The 22,478-nt window shown below is 39.2% G+C and overlaps 1 protein-coding gene across 2 annotated transcripts in view; it reads right to left on the bottom strand.

Annotated features, from left to right (window-relative positions):
• Positions 1 to 824: 824 nt before the first annotated feature.
• The window catches only part of VPS41 (VPS41 subunit of HOPS complex), a 141,967-nt gene continuing 120,313 nt past the window's right edge, over positions 825 to 22,478 (bottom strand). For both annotated transcript variants that reach the window (XM_054019212.1, XM_054019214.1), the window contains 6 exons: positions 19,663 to 19,803; positions 17,814 to 17,950; positions 7,383 to 7,482; positions 6,525 to 6,569; positions 3,996 to 4,075; positions 825 to 2,189 (listed from right to left, as the gene is read on the bottom strand). In XM_054019212.1, the coding sequence (XP_053875187.1) occupies positions 2,109 to 2,189; positions 3,996 to 4,075; positions 6,525 to 6,569; positions 7,383 to 7,482; positions 17,814 to 17,950; positions 19,663 to 19,803 (584 nt within the window). In that variant the 3' untranslated portion in view covers positions 825 to 2,108. The remainder of the gene's footprint in view (positions 2,190 to 3,995; positions 4,076 to 6,524; positions 6,570 to 7,382; positions 7,483 to 17,813; positions 17,951 to 19,662; positions 19,804 to 22,478) is intronic.

Genomic DNA, 22,478 nt, shown 5'->3' with positions numbered 1-22,478 from the left:
TAAGGAAGGACTCTAACCCTGATTAGGACAATAAAAAGCCTACAGACAACCCAGGACCAAGACGGGTGACAGAGATACTGGCCAAGAGGCTAAGCACCTTTTCCCCTCACCCCCTTTCTTTACTTTGTTCCTCCCTGCCCTTAGAGAAGGGGAAAGGAACTTCTTTTTGGAGAGATCTTATACACCCACAACAGGGGAAGGACTCTTGTGTCAGAGAAAGGAAGCAACCCAAATTGTGGTCTGGTGGGGACTCAGTGGGCATCACCCATTACAGGGCATTTCTTACTGAATCAAAATTAGCACATTTATAGTTCTGCAACATGAAAAGGGTGGTCTCTGAATGAAACAAAAGTGAAAGAAGCTTTGGGCTTAGAGAACATTCTCACTGGAGATCTATGCATGGATTTAAAATTACTTGCAAAATGTACAGTATGTGCAAGTCTATAACGCACACATGGTCTCAAGTGGTAGCAGGCTAGCAATTTAAGTCACTGAACACTACTAAGCCTTATGGAATTTAAGACCAAGTTGCAGTAAATAAACAACTTCTTGCATAAACATACTGGCCAATTATGATAAAATTCTGATCTAAATGACACCATGTTGCATAATATATGGAGCAAAGGAAATGGACCTAGATTTAAAAGATCTATACAGTTTGCTTGAGAACATGTTCGAAACCTCTATTTCAAAACATACTGCAAAACAATTAGATGGCAATCGCTTTGGGTGAAAATCACCACCCAGATCACAGGATTCAGGGTGATGCCTCATCATAGTGTGATCAATTCCATAGGATCAATTCCATTGCTTACACCTTTGGCTTCTTTGAAGATATACTAGTTTTAATGCAACACTTACAATTTTATTTCCAATATTAAGTGATATACAGCATTACTATCACCAGAGGTAACAAAGCCCATTTATAATGTACTTGTAAAGCATAAATGGGACAACAAAGAATGAAGCATTGATTTGTTAAATACTCTGGGCCACAATCTCAGATGATGTAAATTAGCATTGCTCCATTGATCTCAGTGGAGTGATGCCAATTTACATCAGCTGAGGAGCTGACTGTCACGTATGAAGGTGAAAGAGTATAGACAAGAGTGATCAGCTGAAGAGCTCATATATACTGCACACATATTTTACATTTTAAGTATACTAGAAAAGTGGCAATAACTCTGAAGAGGTGGTGTCTGTATAATTTTTTCATCTTTTGAAGATTGATTCCCCCTTGTATCTATATGCTGTATGTCAATAATAAAAACAGAGCACCAGGAAAACAAGAAAAAAACCACTGCATTTTTGTTGGCATCATAAACTATAGTTATTTTGACCTTCTCTCTTTTGGTTTATGAAGCTCTTGGAGATATTTTCTTGTAAAGCCCAGATGTTTTTCTATATTTGAGCAACTCAAGAGAGATACTATAGTTATAGTTATTAAGCAACAGACTAAAGACACTCACTGGTAACATTTAAAAACTTGCCAGTTTAAAAAAAAAAAAAAAAAGGAAGGAAGGAAGGATTTGCTTAACATAGTAAATATCTATACAAATGAAAGCACCATGGAGGTTATGTCTGCAAATGACATAAAATAACCAGTTTCTAACAAGATGGGTGAAAATGTACAGTCACTGGAACTTATTAATAACTTATTTATTTAGGTATCAATTCAGGAAGGTACTAACTTCCTAACTTTAAGTATTTGAGCAGTCCCACTGAAATCAATAAGAACTACACATACCTTACATACAAATATCTAACTGTGGTTTCGGATTTGGTTTCAAACTGTGGTACATGTATTCTGTAATACAATGTGCCAAGGATAATCTCCAATTGTTTCCATTTAGGTTTATATTTTCATTACTTAGTGAAGAATAAGGATATGACTGGTGAAATCTGCATTGTGTAACAAAGATATAGCAGGTGAATATATATTGTTTTGCCACTTTTCTTTCTGGAGATATAGAAGGAAATTTCAGTAAACTGATACTTTTTAGAAATTTGTTTTAAATCACACTCAGAATTATATACAATCTCTTAACAGCATCATCATCAGTGCCACAAAATGGTTCTCAGACATGTGTGAGAGTATATGGAGAATGCTATTTTTTCATCTCCAAGATCGCACTGCCTGGTCCTCTGTGCTTAGCACTGCAGATGTTGCAGAACTGCAATGGGGACATCTGGAAATTTAAAAGAAAGGTATGTTAGTTAGATAGTACTCTGTATTCTGCAACAAAACAATTGTCATGTGAAAATTTACCTCAGAATTTGGGAGGGTAAATGTAAGTCACTCCATAAATTCTACAGCTTTCTAGTGAGCGCATACCTCCTGTGCACGTTTGCACATACACATATACATAGGAAGGCAGTATAACAGAATGTATTATGCATGAAATAATTATGCTTGGAGCCAAGAAGCAGTATATTCCTCCTCGCCGTTGCAGGTGCTCTAAAAGACTCCCTTCAGAACGATGTGTATGTATATAACAAACATATACTGAAGCCAAATTCTGCCCTTATGAGGATTAAATACTTATGTGAACAGCTATGTGGAACAAAGACAGCACAAATTACTTGGCACACTGTCCTCGCTCTTTGGAAGATCTGTGCTGGTGGATCTGGCTGTGAGTGGATTTCTGAGCCACATCCCCAGATGGTGTGGATTGGCATAGCTTCATTGATTTCAAGGGAGCTAGGCTGATTTGCACTAGCTGAGGATCTGGGCCAGAGTCTCTATGTTTTGTTACCCAAATCAAACATTTTTTTAACTCCTGCTTTTACCCTCATATGTTCCTTACTTTTGCATCATTCTTCCTCCAATATGCCCCACCTATGCCTATATGCATCAAGCAGGCTTCCTATAACTATAACTGGCACGGCACCAAACAGCAACTGCTCAGCAGAAACACTGAGGACCAACAGCTAAACACAAGAATATTAAGACTCCTACAGTACCAATTACAATAAAAGTCAACTTTTTAAAACAAATCCCAGTAAATGTTATCTAGCCTTCTTTGTCCAGGAACAAAATTTCAGACTGGCTTTTGGCATCCTGGTCTTTGAGCCAAAATTTGACTATTCTTCAGATAATCTAATTCATAGTACGGTAATTATCGCTAGTAAATATTGTCAACAAATTGCCAACAAATAATTGCTTTTAAGAGAAATATTTAAGAGGCTTTATTATCATGGGAACACACTAGTAAAATAAAGATCTCTGTGATAAATATTTCAATATATAATTTTTGATGTGCGAATACGGAGATGCCTTGTTTAGTTTGTTACATTTGCTAGAGGGAGTAGTTCTTTAGACATTGACTTTACTTTACAACAAAAACAGACAAGTAAAAAAAAATCTTAAATTTCACTTGTTTTTCCTGTTTTATTCATTTTCTGATGCTTTTATTTCTAAATCCCTGTCCAATTTTTATATATATAAAGTTATTTATTGTGTTTTCACTCTACGGCCAAAACAATTTAATTCAACAGAAAAAGCAAAAATTCTCAGCAAAAAAAGTGAATATAAACAAAGTTATTTAAATATTTATTCACTAAAACATGAAGATGTTTTCCTCTCCAGATCAAATCAGTGAATGTAAGTTTCTTAAGAAATTGTTTTATTATGGAAGTTAATTAAATTAAAACATCTTAGAGAGCTGCTATGTAAAAGTTTAAAAAAAATCAAACAGCTCATTCACTAAGTCTCTGAAATGCATTTCATATTCAGATGTGAGAAAAATCAAAATATTTTTCTTGTCTGAGAGCAGCAGTTTTCATTTAAATTATATGTATTTTGGTTGCAGTTGGGTTAACCACCCTTCTCCTAGACACATACTGAGATACAGTCAGGAATAATTGTAATAATCATTTTATAATCCCCGACAAACATGTGCCCTTCTCTGTGGATGGCAAAAGCAAACCATTTGTCCTTTCGTCCTTGATGAAGGTGATCTCTCATATCCACCGAGATTAAGTTGGTTGCTTACTGTGCTAGGTACAGGGAGGCACTCTTTGTGAAACATATGCCTGCAATGGAACACTGTCACACTGAAGGATTTGGATGCATCTGGGGGGGGGGGGAAGAAAATAAATACATTACAATGAGATAGTGAAACAAGGGAGCTGATGGTTATAATAATTTACCTTACCTATGCAAAAGATATTGACATATTCCATTATTTATGCAGAATAATAGTAACGTCTTACATTTAGGTAGCATCCTTCAGCTTAACATATTCCAAAAATTTTACAGATTATTATAGATGGCTCAGGTAGCGCCAACAGTTAATACTGCCCAATACTTTCCATCATGAAAGACCATTTTCTAGTGCTTATAACTTTGCTAAACTTAATCCATTTGGGCTGAAATTTTCTATACAGTATGTCTGCCTAAGGCCACTTAGGGATCTGGGGCAAAATCAGTACTTGGTCCTGCTAGTGAAGGCAGGGGGCTGGACTCGATGACCTTTCAAGGTCCCTTCCAGTTCTGGGAGATAGGATATCTCCACTCTGGGGGTTTGGACAGGTGCCCCTGGGGTGGAAGGGATTTCTCCTGCTGCATTCCTGCGTGCGCCTTTTTTTGGCCAAAGCTGCCTGCAGAGCAGACTCCATCTTGGCTATGAGAGCGCTAAAGTTACACACACAGGAATCACTTCACTCATCATTAATATACAGTTTTTAATGCATTAAAAATAGGTGGCCAACCGTCACTGGAACATCCTCCCCTTCCAGATTTTCTACTACCAGTGGCCTGTGCTAGGCTTCATGTTGGTGGAGGTGAACACAGCAGAACTACATTGTGAATCTAGCCCAGGGTCTGACAAAACCATTTCAGTTCTACTTTCTCTTCTACGCCATGTCCACATCAATTTGGCAAATGATGAAGAAAAAACAAAACTGAAATGAAAGTGCTTCCTTGAATGCTCTGTGCCATTGCTCAGTAGCTGGCTTTTTCACTAAAAAGAAAGTAATCTTATTCAAATACTTAGCCATAAGTATTGTCATTTGGACGGCTCAGGCCAACATATTCTATTGAATCAAGCTATAACCTTCTCATGCTGAGGAAGAAGTGAAAAAAACAACTATACATATTTTTTGTGATATAGCACCCTCCCAAAATATATATCTTTATAAATAATGCTTTGCTGAATTTCTATTTTCAGGGCTAATCTCAGAAAATGTTTTAAAACTGCAGTCTGTTATAAGATACAGTAATTCCTCGCTTAATGTTGCAGTTATGTTCCTGAAAAATGTGACTTTAAGCGAAATGATGTTAAGCGAATCCAATTTCCCCATAAGAATTAATGTAAAGGGGGGGGGGGGGGGGTTAGGTTCCAGGGAAAAAATTTTTCACCAGACAAAAGTCTATTTTCATATATATATATAAAACGAATTCGGAGGTAAAGCAGTGCTCTGGGGTGCACCTTTAACGCGGTAAGATTTTTTGGCTCCCGAGGACAGCGTTATATCGAGGTAGAGGTGTATACACACACACACACACACACACACATACACACACACAGAGTATAAGTTTTAAACAAACAATTTAATACTGTACACAGCAATGATGATTGTGAAGTTTGGTTGAGGTGGAAGTCAGAGGGTGGAAAAGGTTGGGATATTTCCCAGGGAATGCCTTACTGCTAAATGATGAACTAGCACTAGCTGAGCCCTCAAGGGTTAACGCACTGTTGTTAATGTAGCCTCACACTCTACAAGGCAGCACAAATGGAGGGAGGGGAGACAGCATGGCAGACAGAGACACACATCCTGTGTGTGAGAGAGCGAGAGAGATACACGCATTGCCCCTTTAAGTACACTGACCCCACTCTAAGTACACTGTCTTTTTAAGTAGATTAGCAAGTTGAGACAGCAGCTGCTGCCGTCAGCAAGCTTCCTCCGTCCTGAGCCCTGTCGTGTTCCACTCTGCTCTATGGAGATGGGGTAAGCGGGGGGGGGGGGGGGGGGGACGACGACACCCTGACATTAGCACCCCTCTTTCCCCTCATCCCCCGGGCACAGCAAGCAGGAGGCTTCTAGGAGTAGCTCCAAGGCAGAGGGTAGGAGCAGCACATGGCAGTGGGAGGGAGGGACAGCTGAACTGCCAACAATTGATAGCCTGCTGCACAGGGAACTTAGGGGAGCGGGGAGCTGATGGGGGGCTGCCAGTCCACCCTGGTTCCAAGCCCCAACCGGCTAGCTCCAACGGGCTGCTCTTTCTGCAAGCAGTGGACAAAGCAGGCGGCTGCCAAACAACATTATAAGGGAGTACTGCGCAACTTTAAACGAGCATGTTCCCTAATTTATCAGCAACGTAACAACAAAACAACGTTAACCAGGACAACTTTAAATGAGGAGTTACTATAAGTGCAAATATCTTAGCACTGAATGAAGCAATGTGTTTTCAAATGCTCAGATTCTAACAGGTTTATTCCACGAACAACAATAATTTTTGATTTATATTTCCTAAAAAAGGATTCTCTCTCACAGGGTCTCTTTCCCACCAAGCGTCCTACCTGAAGGAAGTATAGGGGAAAGACACGATTCACAGATATTCTCTTCTGTATGAAAACAAATATTTAAAAATTAATGACAAAGAACATTGTTATCATCATGCCTCAAGCAGATATGACCCTGTCTTTACTATAGAAATTCCAGCATCCAATGCTGCATTTTGAGGAATTATTTATTTATAATGCTCTCTGCAGTCTATTAAAAATTTAAGTATGAAATAGAAGCAGCCTTATTGTCAGCATGAAAATATGTAGTAAGGTGCTCAAATTCTGTGGAGAATATGCCATTTAACACCTAGATTGACAGTCAGATCAGAGCTGTAAACTCACAGGAAGAGCTTTGAAAGAGGTTAAAAAATATATGGCTGTTTTTTTCATGTACAGTATGCTGTGTCAGAAGCGCTGATCCTCTGACTTTACTAGTGTCCGACTTTCTCGTGTTGGAATTATTGCATTTCCTTGGAGTTACACAACGGCTGATTTTTTTTTTTATCATAGGTGATAAAATAGTTTGAAATAGTTTCAGGTATCTTTAAAAGATGTATTGTAATTTCTTGTTTAGGTTACATATTCTGATTAACAGAATATTTGCGTAGCCAACAGGTCCCAGGAGGCAATACTTTTTAGCTTGCTCAGAGCAGAGACTACTTGGATCAAGATAAAGTACTGACACAGGGACCTGTAGTTTCCAGAAGCTAGCAATTCCTCATTAAAGATGAGGGCTAGCAGCATCCCACTCCATTTTCTGTAAATTAGGTACGAGGCCCAGGCCCTTGGCAAGCTTCCAATATTGTCCTTAGTCTAAAAACAAAGAATACTGCTCAACAGTTTTGAAGACTGCCGTATTTTGTTTGTACCCACCATCCACGCGGACGCCTTTCATTTGAGTTCGGTGCATTTTCTTCAATAGTGACAGTGAGTCTGCAACAAGTATCTTCTTGCATCCCTCACGTAGCAAAATCTATCACAAAGTACACAACCAGATAAGATTAAGTCAAGTCAATTACTATACATTCAAATGCAGAAAACTGTACTCAAATCTTGTCATACATGATGAGGCCAACCTTAAAAACTTCTCATTTGACTAATAAGAAATGCCACCTCAGTACTTGAAGCATTCCCTATATCAGTGCTTCACAAATTCTAAACCTTGGGATTCCCTGTGAAACTAAGGCCTTGTCTACACTACGAGGAGAGATCAAGCTAAGTTACGTAACTTCAGCTATGTGAATAATGTAGCTGAAGTCAACGTACCTAGATCTATTTACCGCAAGGTCCACACTATGCAATGTTGATTGGAGACGCTCTCCTACTGACTTCCCTTGCGCTTCTCATTCAGGTGGAGTACAGGAGTCGACGGGAGAGCAATCTGTGGTTGATTTAGCGTGTCTTCGCTAGACCCGCTAAATCGACCGCTGATGCATCGATGCTGCGCGTCGAACCCCGGGTAAGTGTAGACAAGGCCAAAGAAAGGTTCAATTACTTTCTCCCCAAAAATATCTAAGCAAGCAAAATTTGTAACTATAACCAAACCACAAGCAAAGTTATAAAATTTCAAAAGACAAACTTAATTAGAAAGGAAGGGAGGGAGTCAAAATTTTTAAATACCCACTCAATTCAATACAATGGATGAACTTGCCTATGGTAAGGTTCCAATGGAAGAACATCTAAGGGAAAAAGGAGATCAGGAGAGCTGGCAATTTCTCAAAGGTGCTACAGCAAACTATCCCAACATGAAGGAAAAAGATGTAGAATACTAATAGGTCACTATGGCTGAATCAGGAACTCTTTAATGACCTGAACGTCAAAAAGGGATTCTACAAAAAGTGTAAATATGGACAAATTTCGAAGGATGAATATGAAAGATAGCACAAACATACAAGAACAAAATCATAAAGGCTAAAGCCTAGACCTACCAAGGGACATAAAATGTAATAAGAGATTGTATAAATACATCAGGAGCAAGAGAAAGCCCAATACAAATGTAGGTCGTCTACTTAGTATGGACGGAGAACTATTAATAGATGACATCACGAAGGTTGAGGTATTTAATGCCTACTTTGTTTCAGTCTTCTCTAAAGATGTAAATTGTGACTAGATACTTATCACAATTAATATTAACAAGGGGAAAGGAACATTAGGCAAAAGAGAGAAAGAACAGGTTAAAGAATATTTACATAAATTAGATGTATTCAAGTTAGCGAAACCTGATGAAATTCACCCTAAGAAACTAGCTGAAACAATCTTGGAACCATTAGCAATTATCTTTGAGGCCTCAAGAGGGATGGGTAAGGTGCCAGAGGACTGAAGAAGAGCAAATATAGTACGAGGGGAGATTGAGCTAAGTTACTTATCTTTAAAATGTACCAGTCAGCCTAAGTTCAATAGCTGGAAAGATATTGGAACAAATTATTAAACAACCAATTTGTAAGCACCTAGAGGATAAGAGCGTTATAAGTAATAGCAAACATGGCTTTGTCAAGAACAAATCATGACAAATCAACCTAATTTCCTTCTCTGAAAAGGTTACTGACATAATGGATGGGAGGAGCAGTAGAGGTAATACATCTTGGTTTTAATAAGGCTTCTGACAGTCTCCTATACATTCTCATAAGCAAACTACAGAAATGTGGTCTAGATGAGATTACTATAAAGTAGCTGCAAAACTCCTTGAAAGACCATACTGAGAGTAGTAAACAATGGTTCACTGTCTAGCTCAGGTGATGAATCTAGTGGCATCTTGCAGGAGCTGTCCTGGGTCGAGTACTATTCAATATTTTCATTAATGACTTGGATTACGGAGTGGAGCACATGTTTATAAAATCTGTTGATGACTCCAAGCTCGGAAGGGTTGCTAACATTTTGTAAGAGGATTAGAATTCAAAACAACCTTGATAAATTGGAGAATTGGTCTGAAATCAACAAGATGAAATTCAAGACAGACAAGTGCAAAGTACTACAGTTAGAAAGGAAAAAAAAATCAATTGCTCAGGTACAAAATGGGGAATAACTGGCTTGGTGGGAGTACTACTGAAAAGGATCTGGGGGTTATAGAGGATGAAAAATAAAAGTCAACAATGTGATGCAGTTACAAACAAGGCTAATTTCATTCTGGGGTGCAGTCACAAGAGTTTCATATGTAAGACCGTGAGGTAGTTGTCCTGCTCTACTCGGCACTCGTGAGGCCTCAGCTGGAGTACTGTGGACAAATTGGAGTGCTTTAGGAAAAATATGGACAAACTGGATTCCAAAAGAGAGATAACAAAAGGATAAAAGGTTTAGAAAAGCTGACCTATGAGGAAAGGTTAAAAAAAATGGCCATGTTTAGTTTTGGGAAAAGAAAACTGAGGGGGAACTTAACAACAGTTTTCAAATATGCATAAGGTTGTTATAAAGAGGATGGTGATCAATTGTTCTTTGTGTCCACTGAAGGTAGAACAAGAATAATGGGCTTAATCTGCAACAAGGGAGATTTGGGTTAGATATCAGGAAAAACTTGCTAACTATAAGCAGAGTTACATACTAGAATAGACTTTCAGAGGGAGGTTGGGGGTTTTTAAGAACAGGTTAGACAAACACCTATCAGAGATGATCTAGGTAAACTTGGTCCTGCCTAAGTGCAGTGGTGGGCGAGGCTGGGGGGAGGGTGGCGCTGGACTACATGACCCGTTAAGGTCCCTTCCAGCCCTACGTTTCTAGGATTCTAGAATCACACTGGTCCCTTCTGATCTTATAATTTATTAATTCAGCTCTTCTAGCTAGCAAGACAGGTTACGCGAGTCACCCAAGATGAACGATTGAACGTATTATCAAGGGGACAACTCATCGTTAAGGAAAATTTTCTTCAGCATGTTTGTCCACATGGATTCCCTTCTTGATGCGCACACTTCCCATGAGCACAAGGTCAGTTTCATTTGGTCAGAGGTGTCAGCTGGAGCCATGACTGCACCCTGCATGTCCTTGCTCCCCACCCTCCTCCAAGGGCATAGAGGGTTGAGCAAGGCCATCAACAACCTGGGTGTATTCCTGAATGATTTTGTCCTGTTGATGTAAGACAACAATGCCCTTACTACATCGAGTGTGTGAAGTTTAGCTTCCCCTGGGGTGGAATGAGGCTTAGGAAACAAAATGGGAGTTGAATGGATTGGTTTATATGGAATTCTGACACAACCTTGGGCAGAAACTTGAGGTGAGGTCTGAGAGCGACCCTGTCCTTATGAAACTGTATAAGGAGTACCGGTTATCTTCCCTACCCGTCAAGCAGATGTAATAGTTATTAACAACAGCCTTCATAGACAGGTAGTATAAGGAACAGGTTGCTAAAGGCTCAAAAGGAGGACCCATCGCCTTGCTAGTACTATACTGAGGTTCCCGAAGGGGGAAAGGCCTCCCACGTGGAAGGAAAAACATGAATGATGTCCTTAGGGAATCTAGACCTGCAGCGTGGGAAAAAACAGTATGGCCCTGGAGGGTGATATGCAGATATTGCTACTAAATGGACCCTTACGGAGCTGCTGGAAAGCCCAGATTTGTTTCAGGGCTAGTAAATAGTCCAAAAGCTGGTATTGAGATGCTGAAATAGAGAACCTCTTCTATTTAGCTTTGTAGGTCAGTAATTGTGGTTCTAATTAACACACACTGGCACACTGCAGGAGTTCAGTCTCATTTCCACAGGCGGTAAGAAGGATAGTTGGGCCTGCTTGGCCCCTTAGGCGCTTGCTGGGGATGGGGAGGGCACAAGGATATCTAAGGTGCAGGCATAGCCCCAGCAGACACAACTAGCCAAAAGAAACCAATCTTGTATGATTGGGGTGCATGTGCTCCATATGGACAATCAGTGGAAGAATTTGCACTTTTGCTCTAAATTTGAAAACTCAAGTTAGTATGTTACCAAGACAAAGGCTCCTCACTTCCATAAGAAAGAAGAGTTTGCTGAGAAGGGATAATAAATCCTATTGAAAATACTGATGGCCCCATTTTAAATTTGGAAGCTCCAGGCATGCTCTGACTTAGACAGCCAACACTTCTCAACCAGGAGCAATCACCCACACCAAATGGAGAGCTGCACATTGTCTACTGCTGGCTCTCTCAGTCCTCTGCCTTTTATAAGTGACAGCGGAAGTCAAACCTTCTCATGGCCCCAAGATCATCCCAAGATGTCTTCATGCCCCCAGAAAACTACTAGAAGCTGCATCATGAGGCACCTTTTTAATCACCAAGTAAGATTTTGTTGTCTTCCCATAGACAGCAGAATTCTTTTAAAATACACTACCATAAGAGCTGTACCCTTCCCCCTAGCTCCCTTGCTCCTCCTACACCTCACTTCTCACCCCCACAAAAGGAGGATGGGCAGGCATTTTCCTACAGTGCCCCACCACTCCCAATCACTTATATCCTCCATCCTACACCCACGTTCGTTACTCCTTTCCCAAGATCCTTGTCTTTCTCCTCCCTGGGGCAACTTCCTTGCCAGTTTAATTCCCTCACGCCAGCCAATTTGTATCTCTACTTACACAAACAAACAAAACACACCTAAAAATGGAAAGAGAAAAAGGGAACCAATCATGTTACTATGATTCCTTCTACATCCTCCAAGAAAAGACACTTGGGAACACATTACATGGAATAAACATTTCCAAACATTGACAACTAAGATCCTTCAAAGTTTATTTTTGTTCAAATGTATTTCACACTGACGAGTTATTTATACAGAAGCTTTGGGTGCCAAGAAAATCAATCAAAGCTTTAGCTTTCATTTCTTGTTAGTGAAAGTCTCAGTCCTTCTGCATTTCTCTAATGCACTTCATTAGATGGATGTTATTGTTCAGCAATATTGTAAAATGCAAGCCTGAAATCAATGGTGCCGAATTATGTACAGTATTATTATACAGTCCCTAACGATGCAAAACCAAGGAAAAGGACATTTGAATTTCCACAACATGAAGCATGTTTATGCAAATTTAACAACCCTGAATAAGTCGCAAGTTCCCATTTTTCTGGATGGTTTGAAATAATTAATTTCCATGAAACCAGTTTTCAAACAGCACTCTCAGTCACAGTTTTTAGTTTGACAATCCTACAAACAAAATGCGCTGTAAGAAGAGAATGATTGCACCATTTCTTCTGATTATCTGTACTATAAGAAAGAGTGAATAAACTAATGTGGAACACTCAGCTGTATAACTAATTGAAAGAATATATCATAGCAGAGTGAATTACAGCTAAGTGAACAGTTTCCAAAAACTGAAATCGCACACTCTCAGGTGCAAATGAATTATGTAGGACCTTCCAAAAATTAGCAAATTATACATCTGAAATACATTTTATAAATTCATAGACAAATCTTTAAACATTTTAAATTGGGCATGCCAGTGGGTGACAGTCATATTCTCCAGTACTAACTACTTCAAACTATTAAATCATACAACCTCAAAGCACAATGAAGTGAATTCAGTTCTACACTGTATAAAAAGTTTAAAATAGTAACCTCTAACTTTTTAATACCTGCTTTATTTCTCAGGAGACATCTGATTCTGACCCTATGGGTTTCTCCCCCCTCTTCCTCCAAAAAGGACCACAGTGAAAGACAAATTCCACTTAAACCATAGAGCAGTGGCTTAAATTTTTAAAAAATGTCTGGAGGCTTTTTTGACAGAACAGCTGGATGAAACAATTTTGCAGAATAGGAGCGTTCCCCTTTTAAAATGTTACAAGTCTTCAAGCTACCACCTAAGGATTCATCACTTATATTTCAGGTGTGTGAATGACAAAGCCTTAGGAGGTCTAAACCACTATATGTAAGTCCATTCTCCTTGCCAGAAGCAATTATTGAAAACAGGACTTTCAAGGAGTGTTTGCTTATGTAATAGAAATGATAAAACAAATTAAATCAGAAGAAAAAAATCAAACTATTTGGTACCTAAAAATGTAGGCAGTATATAAATGTTGAGAAAGAGAAGCTGTAGAATAGATGCACTGGTAGATACATTTATTGCTATGGAAAACCTGTAGAAGACTCACTGTCAGACCTTATTCTGCTAATAATTCAATAAAACGGGCAAGAAAAAAATCACAGTGCAAAGAGGTTCTATGTCAGTGCTCAAAATTCCACTGACATAGATTCAAGGAGTTTAAAGACAAACAGGATAATTCAATAACTACGGTATGTACAGAAAAGAGAAGCAATGGAAAAAATGAATGTTTTTAAAGAATCATGTGCCATTATTAGGATGAAAAGGGCATATAGGTAGGTCCCATTAGACAAGATTGAGCTGCATTCCTTAACAGTGAAATAGGGGGAAAATTTACAAAGAAACCATAAATGCAGCAGGATCAAATTCTCTTAGAAGACAAAAAATGATTGTTCCTCTATAGCAAAAACCCCAGGAACTCTAACTTCTTTTCTAGAAAAGGATGAGATTATTAAAAAGGAAAAAAAAAATCAGGAGAATGAAACAAGGAGAAAAATGTGAAACTGATACAGTACCTTTCACTTTATTTAATAAATAACCTCATGAACCAAGCCCTTTGAAAGTAATGAAAATTTCATCCTCTGTTTCGGTCACATTACACTGCCTTAGGGCAGATACTATCAGATAATTTGATTACCAGCCACACAGACTTCCATTTAATTGATAAAGGTCTGATTCAGCAAAATACATAAAGATATCCTCAAGTCCATCCCTGTTCAGGAAAGCACTTATGTGCTTAAATTTAAGGGCATGATTAAATGCCATGAAAATCAATAAGAACATGCTTAAATTATTTCCTGAATTGGGGCCTAAATGAGTTTAAATTTCTGAATGAAATCAAGGAAGAAAGAAGATCTGTCACAACAAAACACACACCAGTAGATACTGTTATCAATAGACACAGGTAGGCTGTACAAGTTGTGATATGCCCTCTAGTGGTCACTTTGAGAACCAGCAGCTTATTTATATTGTATTTAGGACAAAATAAGAATGAGGTGGATGGAAATAAACAGAAAACATCCAACATAAATTTTCCAGATGGATTTTTAATCAGTATTCAACCAGTCATGATAGAGAACTTAGGTTCAGTCAATAGACATAAGAAAAAACAGGTCATAGTACCTGAGTAGTCAGAGTTATTAAAAATACTAAATAAAAAATTGGTTATATATTTGATATAAACAAAAAAAGATCTTAGAGTAAGGAATGTCTTCTGCACTATCCTTCTGATACTTGTAGCAAATAAAAAAAAGGGAATATGAATTAAAATTATTTTTAAAATCAGATACCATCTTAAATTTATCACAACGATGCATATGCAACATTTGCTAACTTCCGTGATTAATGTAAACTAAATTCCACATTACTACATCCTGAAGCTGAAGAGACTCCTATTTTATCAATGTGGAAAAAGAGAGATGCTTAAACTGTGCAACAAGTGACTGAATAAAGAATATTTTTATTGGTCTTTTCTACATCAGAACATTGTTCATTCTAAAGATAGGTCCACAAAACTTATGTCAAAATTTCCAGATGTGAGTGTTTAAAGTTATGCACCTAAATTATATTTAGGCACTTGTAACTTCCACCATCATTTCTAGTAGGGAAGAAACAGACTGAAGTTTGAGAATTTTGGGTCAAGAGACTTTGCTACAGGTGCAGAGCTAAGGTTATTTGGACTCATCAGCTGTGCAGGTCCATAGTTTAAAATGTTTGAAGTTCTTCAAAGAGTAACCTTAAACTTGAATGTCCTGAGTTTTAAACAGAGGATTTTTAATAACAAAAATGTTCTTGTACTTTTAGAATACACCTCTACCCCAATATAACACGACCCGACATAACACAAATTCTGATATAATGCGGTAAAGCAGTGCTCCGGGGGGGCAGGGCTGCGCACTACGGCAGATCAAAGCAAGTTCGCTATAACGCGGTTTCACCTATAATGCGGTAAGCTTTTTGGCTCCCGAGGACAGCGTTATATCGAGGTAGGTGTACTTACGTACTTACATAAAGTACGTAAACCAAGTGTAGGTCTGGGAATTTACAGTATACACAAGATTTTAACCACAATAAAATACTTTATTCAAAAGAAAAATACTTGACATTGGTATTCTAATAGAATTTAAGGGTTGCTGCAATATAATAAATGACTGTGGGTTGATTAGCAGGGAAATCCTCTATGATATAAGTGTAAATTAGTTATTAAAGACATGCTATCAAAATTATTCTTCATACAGTCTTTAAAACTAAAGATTGTTATTGCTATCTATTTTCCAAAAAGGACTGAATGTTTTAAAACAGCTGCAAACAAACCAGGAATTACAAACAGTAAATTATTCCTTTATTATCAGAATTTCAATGTAACCTGGTGCAATTTGGTATGCCTGCCAGAGTTCTGATTGTGATTTAATTATATTTCAAATGCTGGCGGCAGAATAGCAATTTATTCTCTGTTAGATAAACCACCGCTCGTAGGCCTGTCACTTTTGATGCATGAGTAGACCCACTTAATAGAATGCACAATTTTATGGCTATATAAATTAAAATGCAGTTGTCAGTGGCCTACTTGATTTATGATTTAATATTCATCTCAGTGAAGAGTTAGATTTAAAGAGTTAGATATAAAATACAAGAACTTTCAAGTTGTGGCTTTAGCCTACATTTTATTCAATTTAATACTTCTGGAAGAACCTGAAGAGCAGCTCTGTGTATGCTCGAAAGCTTGTCTCTCTCACCAACAGAAGCTGGTCCAATAAAAGATATTATCTCACTTACCTTGTCTCTCTAAAGTACTAACTAGCAGATAAATACATGTTTTAACATATCTAACTGACTGTGCGTTTATTACATAAAAAGGTATAAAGATAGGTAATACAGGATTGAACACTGCTGGTGGTGGTGATCATGAGGTAGGAGAGTTCATTTAAACCTCTAAAGCTAGGACTAACTAACTAAATAAATCCCACTATAAGTTATCACTAGTTCATCTTCATCCACGATACCAACAGTGTGAGTGGCCACTGACCTTTTCAGTAAACATCATGTAGGGCTGCTCAGGATAGGTACACCATCACTGTCCTTAAAGTACAAAGGCCACCTGTGACTTGTTTATAACCATGCACACATCACTCCCATGGGTGGAGCTAACCAGTGGTAAGAAGGGTGGGAAAATCTGGGAGGAACGTTTATAAGCCAACCCCCCCAAAATGGATAGGTAAAAATAGCAAAAACTGTACGACCCTTTCATAAGCCGACCCTATATTTCAGGGATGGGAAAACTTTGGCTCCCAGCCTGTCAGGGTAAGTCGCTGGCGGGGTGTGACTTTTTGTTTACCTGGAGCATTCACAGGCACGGAGCCCCTCAGCTCCCAGTGCCCGTGGTTTGCTGTTCCCAGCCAATGGGAGCTGCGGGAAGTGGCACCACTTCCCGCAGCTCCCATTGGCTGGGAACAGCAAACCGCGGCCACAGGGAGCCAAAGGGTAGCAGGGGTAATGGCAGTGGAGGAATGGCTGAGCCGTGCAGAGTACATAGAAATCTACTTGGAACCAGTGGGTTTCTACTAGGCATGCCTCTGTTCCTGCTACCAGTGCGACTGTGGCTACGCTGCTATTTATACTCACGCTAGCTCAATGAGAGCTAGCGCGAGTATGTGTACATGAGCAGGAGAATCACACCCCTACTTCATAGTGTAGACATAGCCGGAGTCAAAATAATGCAGTGCCACAACCCAAGCATCTCAAGGGGGCGACGGACCTGTCTGGTTTTAAGATTAAGTTAGATAAGTTTATGGAGGGAATGGTTTAGTGGTAAAACATAGTAGCCAAGGAATACCAAGCAATGGTAGGTAAATAGTATAATGGCCAACAGGGGTCAGGCTAGAGACTCTTGCCTACATGCTCGGGGTCTTACTGATCGCCATATTTGGGGTCGGGAAGGAATTTTCCTCCAGGGTAGATTGGCTGAGCCTCTGGAGGTTTTTCGCCTTCCTCCGCAGCATGGGGCAGGGATCACTAGCAGGAGGGTCTCTGCCGATTGAAGTCACTAAAACACAGGATTGGGGACTTCAACAGCAGAGTCCAGGGAAGGGGTAGGGACGGTTTTGTGGCCTGCAGCATGCAGGGGGTCAGACCAGATGATCATAATGGTCCCTTCTGACCTTAAAGTCTATGAGTCTATGAGTAATCTCAATATAAGAAGTCATGATTGTCTGATTTAGTCTGTGGCCATATCCGGCTGTTCAGTGATAAAGTGGTTTTTCAGTTCCTTTGAGGCGGAATACCACAGAAGTAGAGATAAAGAGAGCATGTGAGCTGCATTTACCTGCAAATTGTAATCCTGGAGAATTTTCACCAGTGAATCTCTCAGATTAGGAATCTCCATGCCTTCCTTAATGCGGTGAATCAGAAGAATAGGGTCAACGTGGGTACCAATGTTGTTTAACAAGCCAGTAATAAAAGCTGTATAAAAAAAGATGTAAAAAAGTTGTAAGATGAAGCCCCATTAAAATACCCAATACTAGAGTGCTGTGATAACAGCCAATAGCCTTCTGCTGATTTTATGACAGCTCCTTCCTTAAAAAGCAATGTTAAGTCACATTCATATATTTCTTGCATACATCTCTCTTGAGTGAGGAAAGAGGACATACTGTGATTGGCTGATTAACACAAAAGTCTTTGAGTCTCTGAAAAGGAAACCCAGAGTATTTAATTGGCCAAATCTTCAAAAGACAACAAAAATAACACGCAAATTTGAAATTATAGTGTGCCCATAGCTGAATGTTTTGGGCACCTGAACACATTGAACCAGAAGGTTAATTTCAGTGCATGTTTACTTTGGAAGCATGGGATAAAGAATTAAATATTTTTCAAGCACTTCTCTGAACCTCAAGTAGGCTTTTCCTACAGGCGTGAAATGCTGTTTCATGCAGTGCTGAGGTGGGCCTTTTGCTCCACCCCCTTTACTTTTTGGCCAATCAGCTACCCAGATGGAGCTCTGGGAAGGAGAGCAATTCAAGATCTAGCATCTTCCCTCTGCCCAGGAATTGTACAGGTCCACTTGAGTGGCTGTGTACACAGGCAAAGGGGGCTGGTAGAATTTCCAAGGTGATGTGGGGCCTTTTTTCCCCACTTGCTCAGGTGTTTAACGCCTGAACATTTTATCTTGAAAATCTTTCTCTCCTCAGTAATTAGTAACATGCTTGATGATGGTTTTCTGCCCATTAAGTATTGGACTTGAGAACACGAAACTCATCTCTTGTAGGTTAAGAAATGGTAATGATTTCTGGTTACCTGGTACTGATCTGAATTAGTGGCCAAGTGGTGAAAAGCTCTGCATCCCAACAGTAATCTCATGAGACATTCAGTGCCTGGGAAAAGGGGTGCCTAATCAAGATAGTTTTATAGCCTTGGCTTTAGAAATTCCAAAAGAGGACACAATCATATATTGTAGGTAGCTTTAAAGATTCCCCAAGTGATTTAAATTCCCAATGATATATTCTCTCCTGAATCCGCTCTCTAATAAAAAATGTTATTTTGTTGACATTCTGTCAGTAACCTACCTGAGCTGTAAACCCAGAGCAGATGCTCAGGACAGGGCAAATGGGAAAAAAAAAACCCCACAAAATAATATTAAAAGATCTTTTGTTTTCACCAGACAAAGTAAAGAATTCAACACATTTAATCTGGTGAAAGAGCAGAAAGATCTAGGCTGATCTTTATTTTCAGAAATTTGCAAAGTGACACATACACTATATGAAAACTTATACAATAGCTCAAACTTTCTGTCAATGTAGCCTGAAGATCAACTTTTCAGGAGGTATAAAAATATACCCTCACTTCAAACCAACTTAAAAGAAATATAATATTTCATGAATTTTTGTAGGTAACAATACACTTACTAAAAGTTGTAGGATGACATCAGATGCTTAAATACTTGCCCTTTCTCACCTCCAGATACTGCAATAATAGAGGATTTTTTCCTCAGCATGCCAATATTAAAAATGATAACATTGCAATACAACCTCTTGCACTAGGTAACCTGGCATGGCTCCAAAAAGAATCAGAACATATTCTTTTTGCCATGCACAGGGATAATTCAACTCCCCCTCCCCTAAGCTTACTGCATTTCACCAAACATATATACAAAGCTGCCTGGAGCTTATTCTGCTTACGTGGTTTGTCGATAGAATATAAAATGAGGTCTTCCCATAGTTCTCCATCATCTTGTTCCTTGGCAAATTCAATAGCCTTATCTACATCATACAATTCTTCCATTATCATCTTCAGTGCACTACGGCTATTCCCCATTCTGCCTAGAAGAAAAAAGGAATACGGGAATTATAAAAACACAAAAGAAAAATGTGCAGAAAGCACCCTGTGATAAACATCTGTACTGTTTATACTGTTCCTGGTTCACGAACAAGAGGGTGAAGTCTTAGACCCCAATTCAGCCAAGCACTTAAGCACAGGCTCATTTTAACCACATGCTCAAGTCCCTCATTATTCAACAATGTATTTAAGCATGTGCTTAATTAAAGCCTCTGCTCAAGTCCCATTACAGTAAATAGGGTTGTAGCACATGCTTTAGTGCTTTGATGAATCTGGGCCTTAAAATGTTGTTATAACTATACAAAGGTAGGTTAAGCAAAGTGATGTTAATTCTCTCTCTCCTGCACTGCAGGTACATCTGAGGCAGAATAAGTCTAATTTTATTATATTCATATACACACATATATATATACATACACACACAAACACACACACTTTCTCTTTAAGTGGACCTCATCTTCCAAAGATGCTGAACATTCACAGCTGCAATGACTATAAAATACTTGGATTACAGTGGACTGAACCATCTCTTGTATTGAGTAAACCTACTAGTTCTTTTCTGAAAGCAAGAGTTCCTCCACACTTCCAACATACATACAGAACATTTTTCATATTAAATGAGACCCATGAGGTAAATTTCCTGTTCTATTGTCAGTTCTGCCCACCACAGCTTTAATACACACAAACTCCAGGGCTGTATGTTACAATTCCTCTCATCCTGAAGAGGGTTCCCCACCCTGCTGAGAGAATTACATTACACGATAGAGTACTTTAAAAAAAAAAATATATATATATATATATATATAAAAACAAACAAAATAAAAGTCCAGTTTTCTTGCAGGATGGGTGGAATCTGAAGTTCCAAGACTGTAAGCAAAATTAGAACAAGCTTGGGGGAATGGGGGGGACGGGGGGAAGGCTGGGGGGAGGGGAGGCGCTGCCAGCTTCAACCCGCTCTGCTCCCACCTGAGGCTCACAGACCCCCAGGGGGACACGGACCCACAGTTGAGAACCACTGCTCTATCATATCCCCGCTTAGTCATCTCTTTTCGAAGATGAACAGTCCCAGTCTTTTTACTCTCCCCTCATATGGAGGCTGCTCCATACCCCTAACTTTAATGTATCTATTTTGAAATGGGGTGACAAGAACTGCACATAGTTTTCATGATGTGGGTTTACCAGGGATTTATATAGTGGTATTATGATATTTTCTGTCTTATCTATCCCTTCCTAATGGCTCCTAACATTCTGCTAGCTTTAACTGCCACTGCACCTTGAGCAGATGTTTTCAGAGAACTATCCATGGTGACTCCAAAGGTATGTCTACTCTACCCGCCAGATCGGCAGGCAGCAATCAATCCAGCGTGGATCGATTTATCGCATTTAGTCTAGATGTGATAAATCGACCCCCGAACATTCTCCCATCGACTCCTGTACTCCAGCACCGCAAGCGGCGCAGGCAGAATCAACAGAGGAGCGGCAGCAATCGACTCACCGCGGTGAAGACACCACGGTAAGTCAATCTAAGTACGTCGACTTCAGCTACGTTATTCACATAGCTGAAGTTGTGTAACTTAGATCCATCTCCTCCCCAATGTAGACCATGGACAAGATGTCTTTCTTGAGTGGTAACAGCTAACTTAGACCCCATCTTTTTGTTAGTATAGTTGGGATTATATTTGTGCATTGCACTTATCAACACTGAATTTCATCTGCCACTTTGTTGCCCAGTCACCCAATTTTGTTAGATTGCTTTGTAACTCTTCACAGTCTGCTTTGGTACTATCTTGTAAGTTTTATCATCTTAAACTTTGCCATCTTAATGTTCACCCTGTTTTCCAAATCATTTATGAATTTGCTGAACAGCACAGGTCCCAGTACAGACACTTGGGGGACCTCACTGTTTACCTCTCTCCTTTGTGAAAACTATTTATTTCTACCTCTTGTTTCCTATCTACCAGCTATTGATCCATGAGAGACCTTTCCTCTTATCCCACAAATCCTTACTCCCACCAAGGTCCTTTGATGACCCTGTCAAAGGCATTCTAAAAATCCAAGTACACTATACCCATCAGATCACCTTTCTCCACGTTTGTTGACCCCCTCAAAGAATTTTAATAGATTGGTGAAGCATGACTTCCCTTTACAAAAGCTGCATTAACTCTTCCCCTACATATTATGTTCCTCTACGTGTCTGATAATTTTGTTCTTTACTACAGTTTCAAACAACTTGCCTGATATTGAAGTTAGGCTAACTGGCCTATAATTGCCAGGATTGCTTCTGGAGCCTTTTAAAAAATCAATGTTACATTAGCTATCCTCCAGTCCTCCGGTACAAGGCTGACTTAAGTGAGAGATTACATACCACAGCTATTAAGCTCTGCAATTTCATATCTGAGTTTTTTCTGAACTCTTGGGTGAATACCATCTGGTCCTGATGACTTCTTACTGTTTAAATTTAATCAATTTGTTCCACAACTTCCTCTATTGACACTTCAATCTGGCATGATTCCTCAGATTTATCCTAAAAAGCTAAAAAGGATGGCTCAGGTGTGGGAATCTCCCTCACATCCTCTGCAATGAAAACTGGTGCGAAGAATTAATTTAGCTTCTCTGCAATGAGGATATCTTCCTTGAGTGCTCCCTCAGCACGTTGATC

This window comes from Malaclemys terrapin, chromosome 2 (genome assembly GCF_027887155.1).
Source record: "Malaclemys terrapin pileata isolate rMalTer1 chromosome 2, rMalTer1.hap1, whole genome shotgun sequence".
In the NCBI taxonomy this organism is placed as follows: Eukaryota; Metazoa; Chordata; order Testudines; family Emydidae; genus Malaclemys; species Malaclemys terrapin.
The sequence above is the reverse complement of the archived record's forward strand: the minus strand, read 5'-3'. Positions and strand labels throughout refer to the sequence as shown.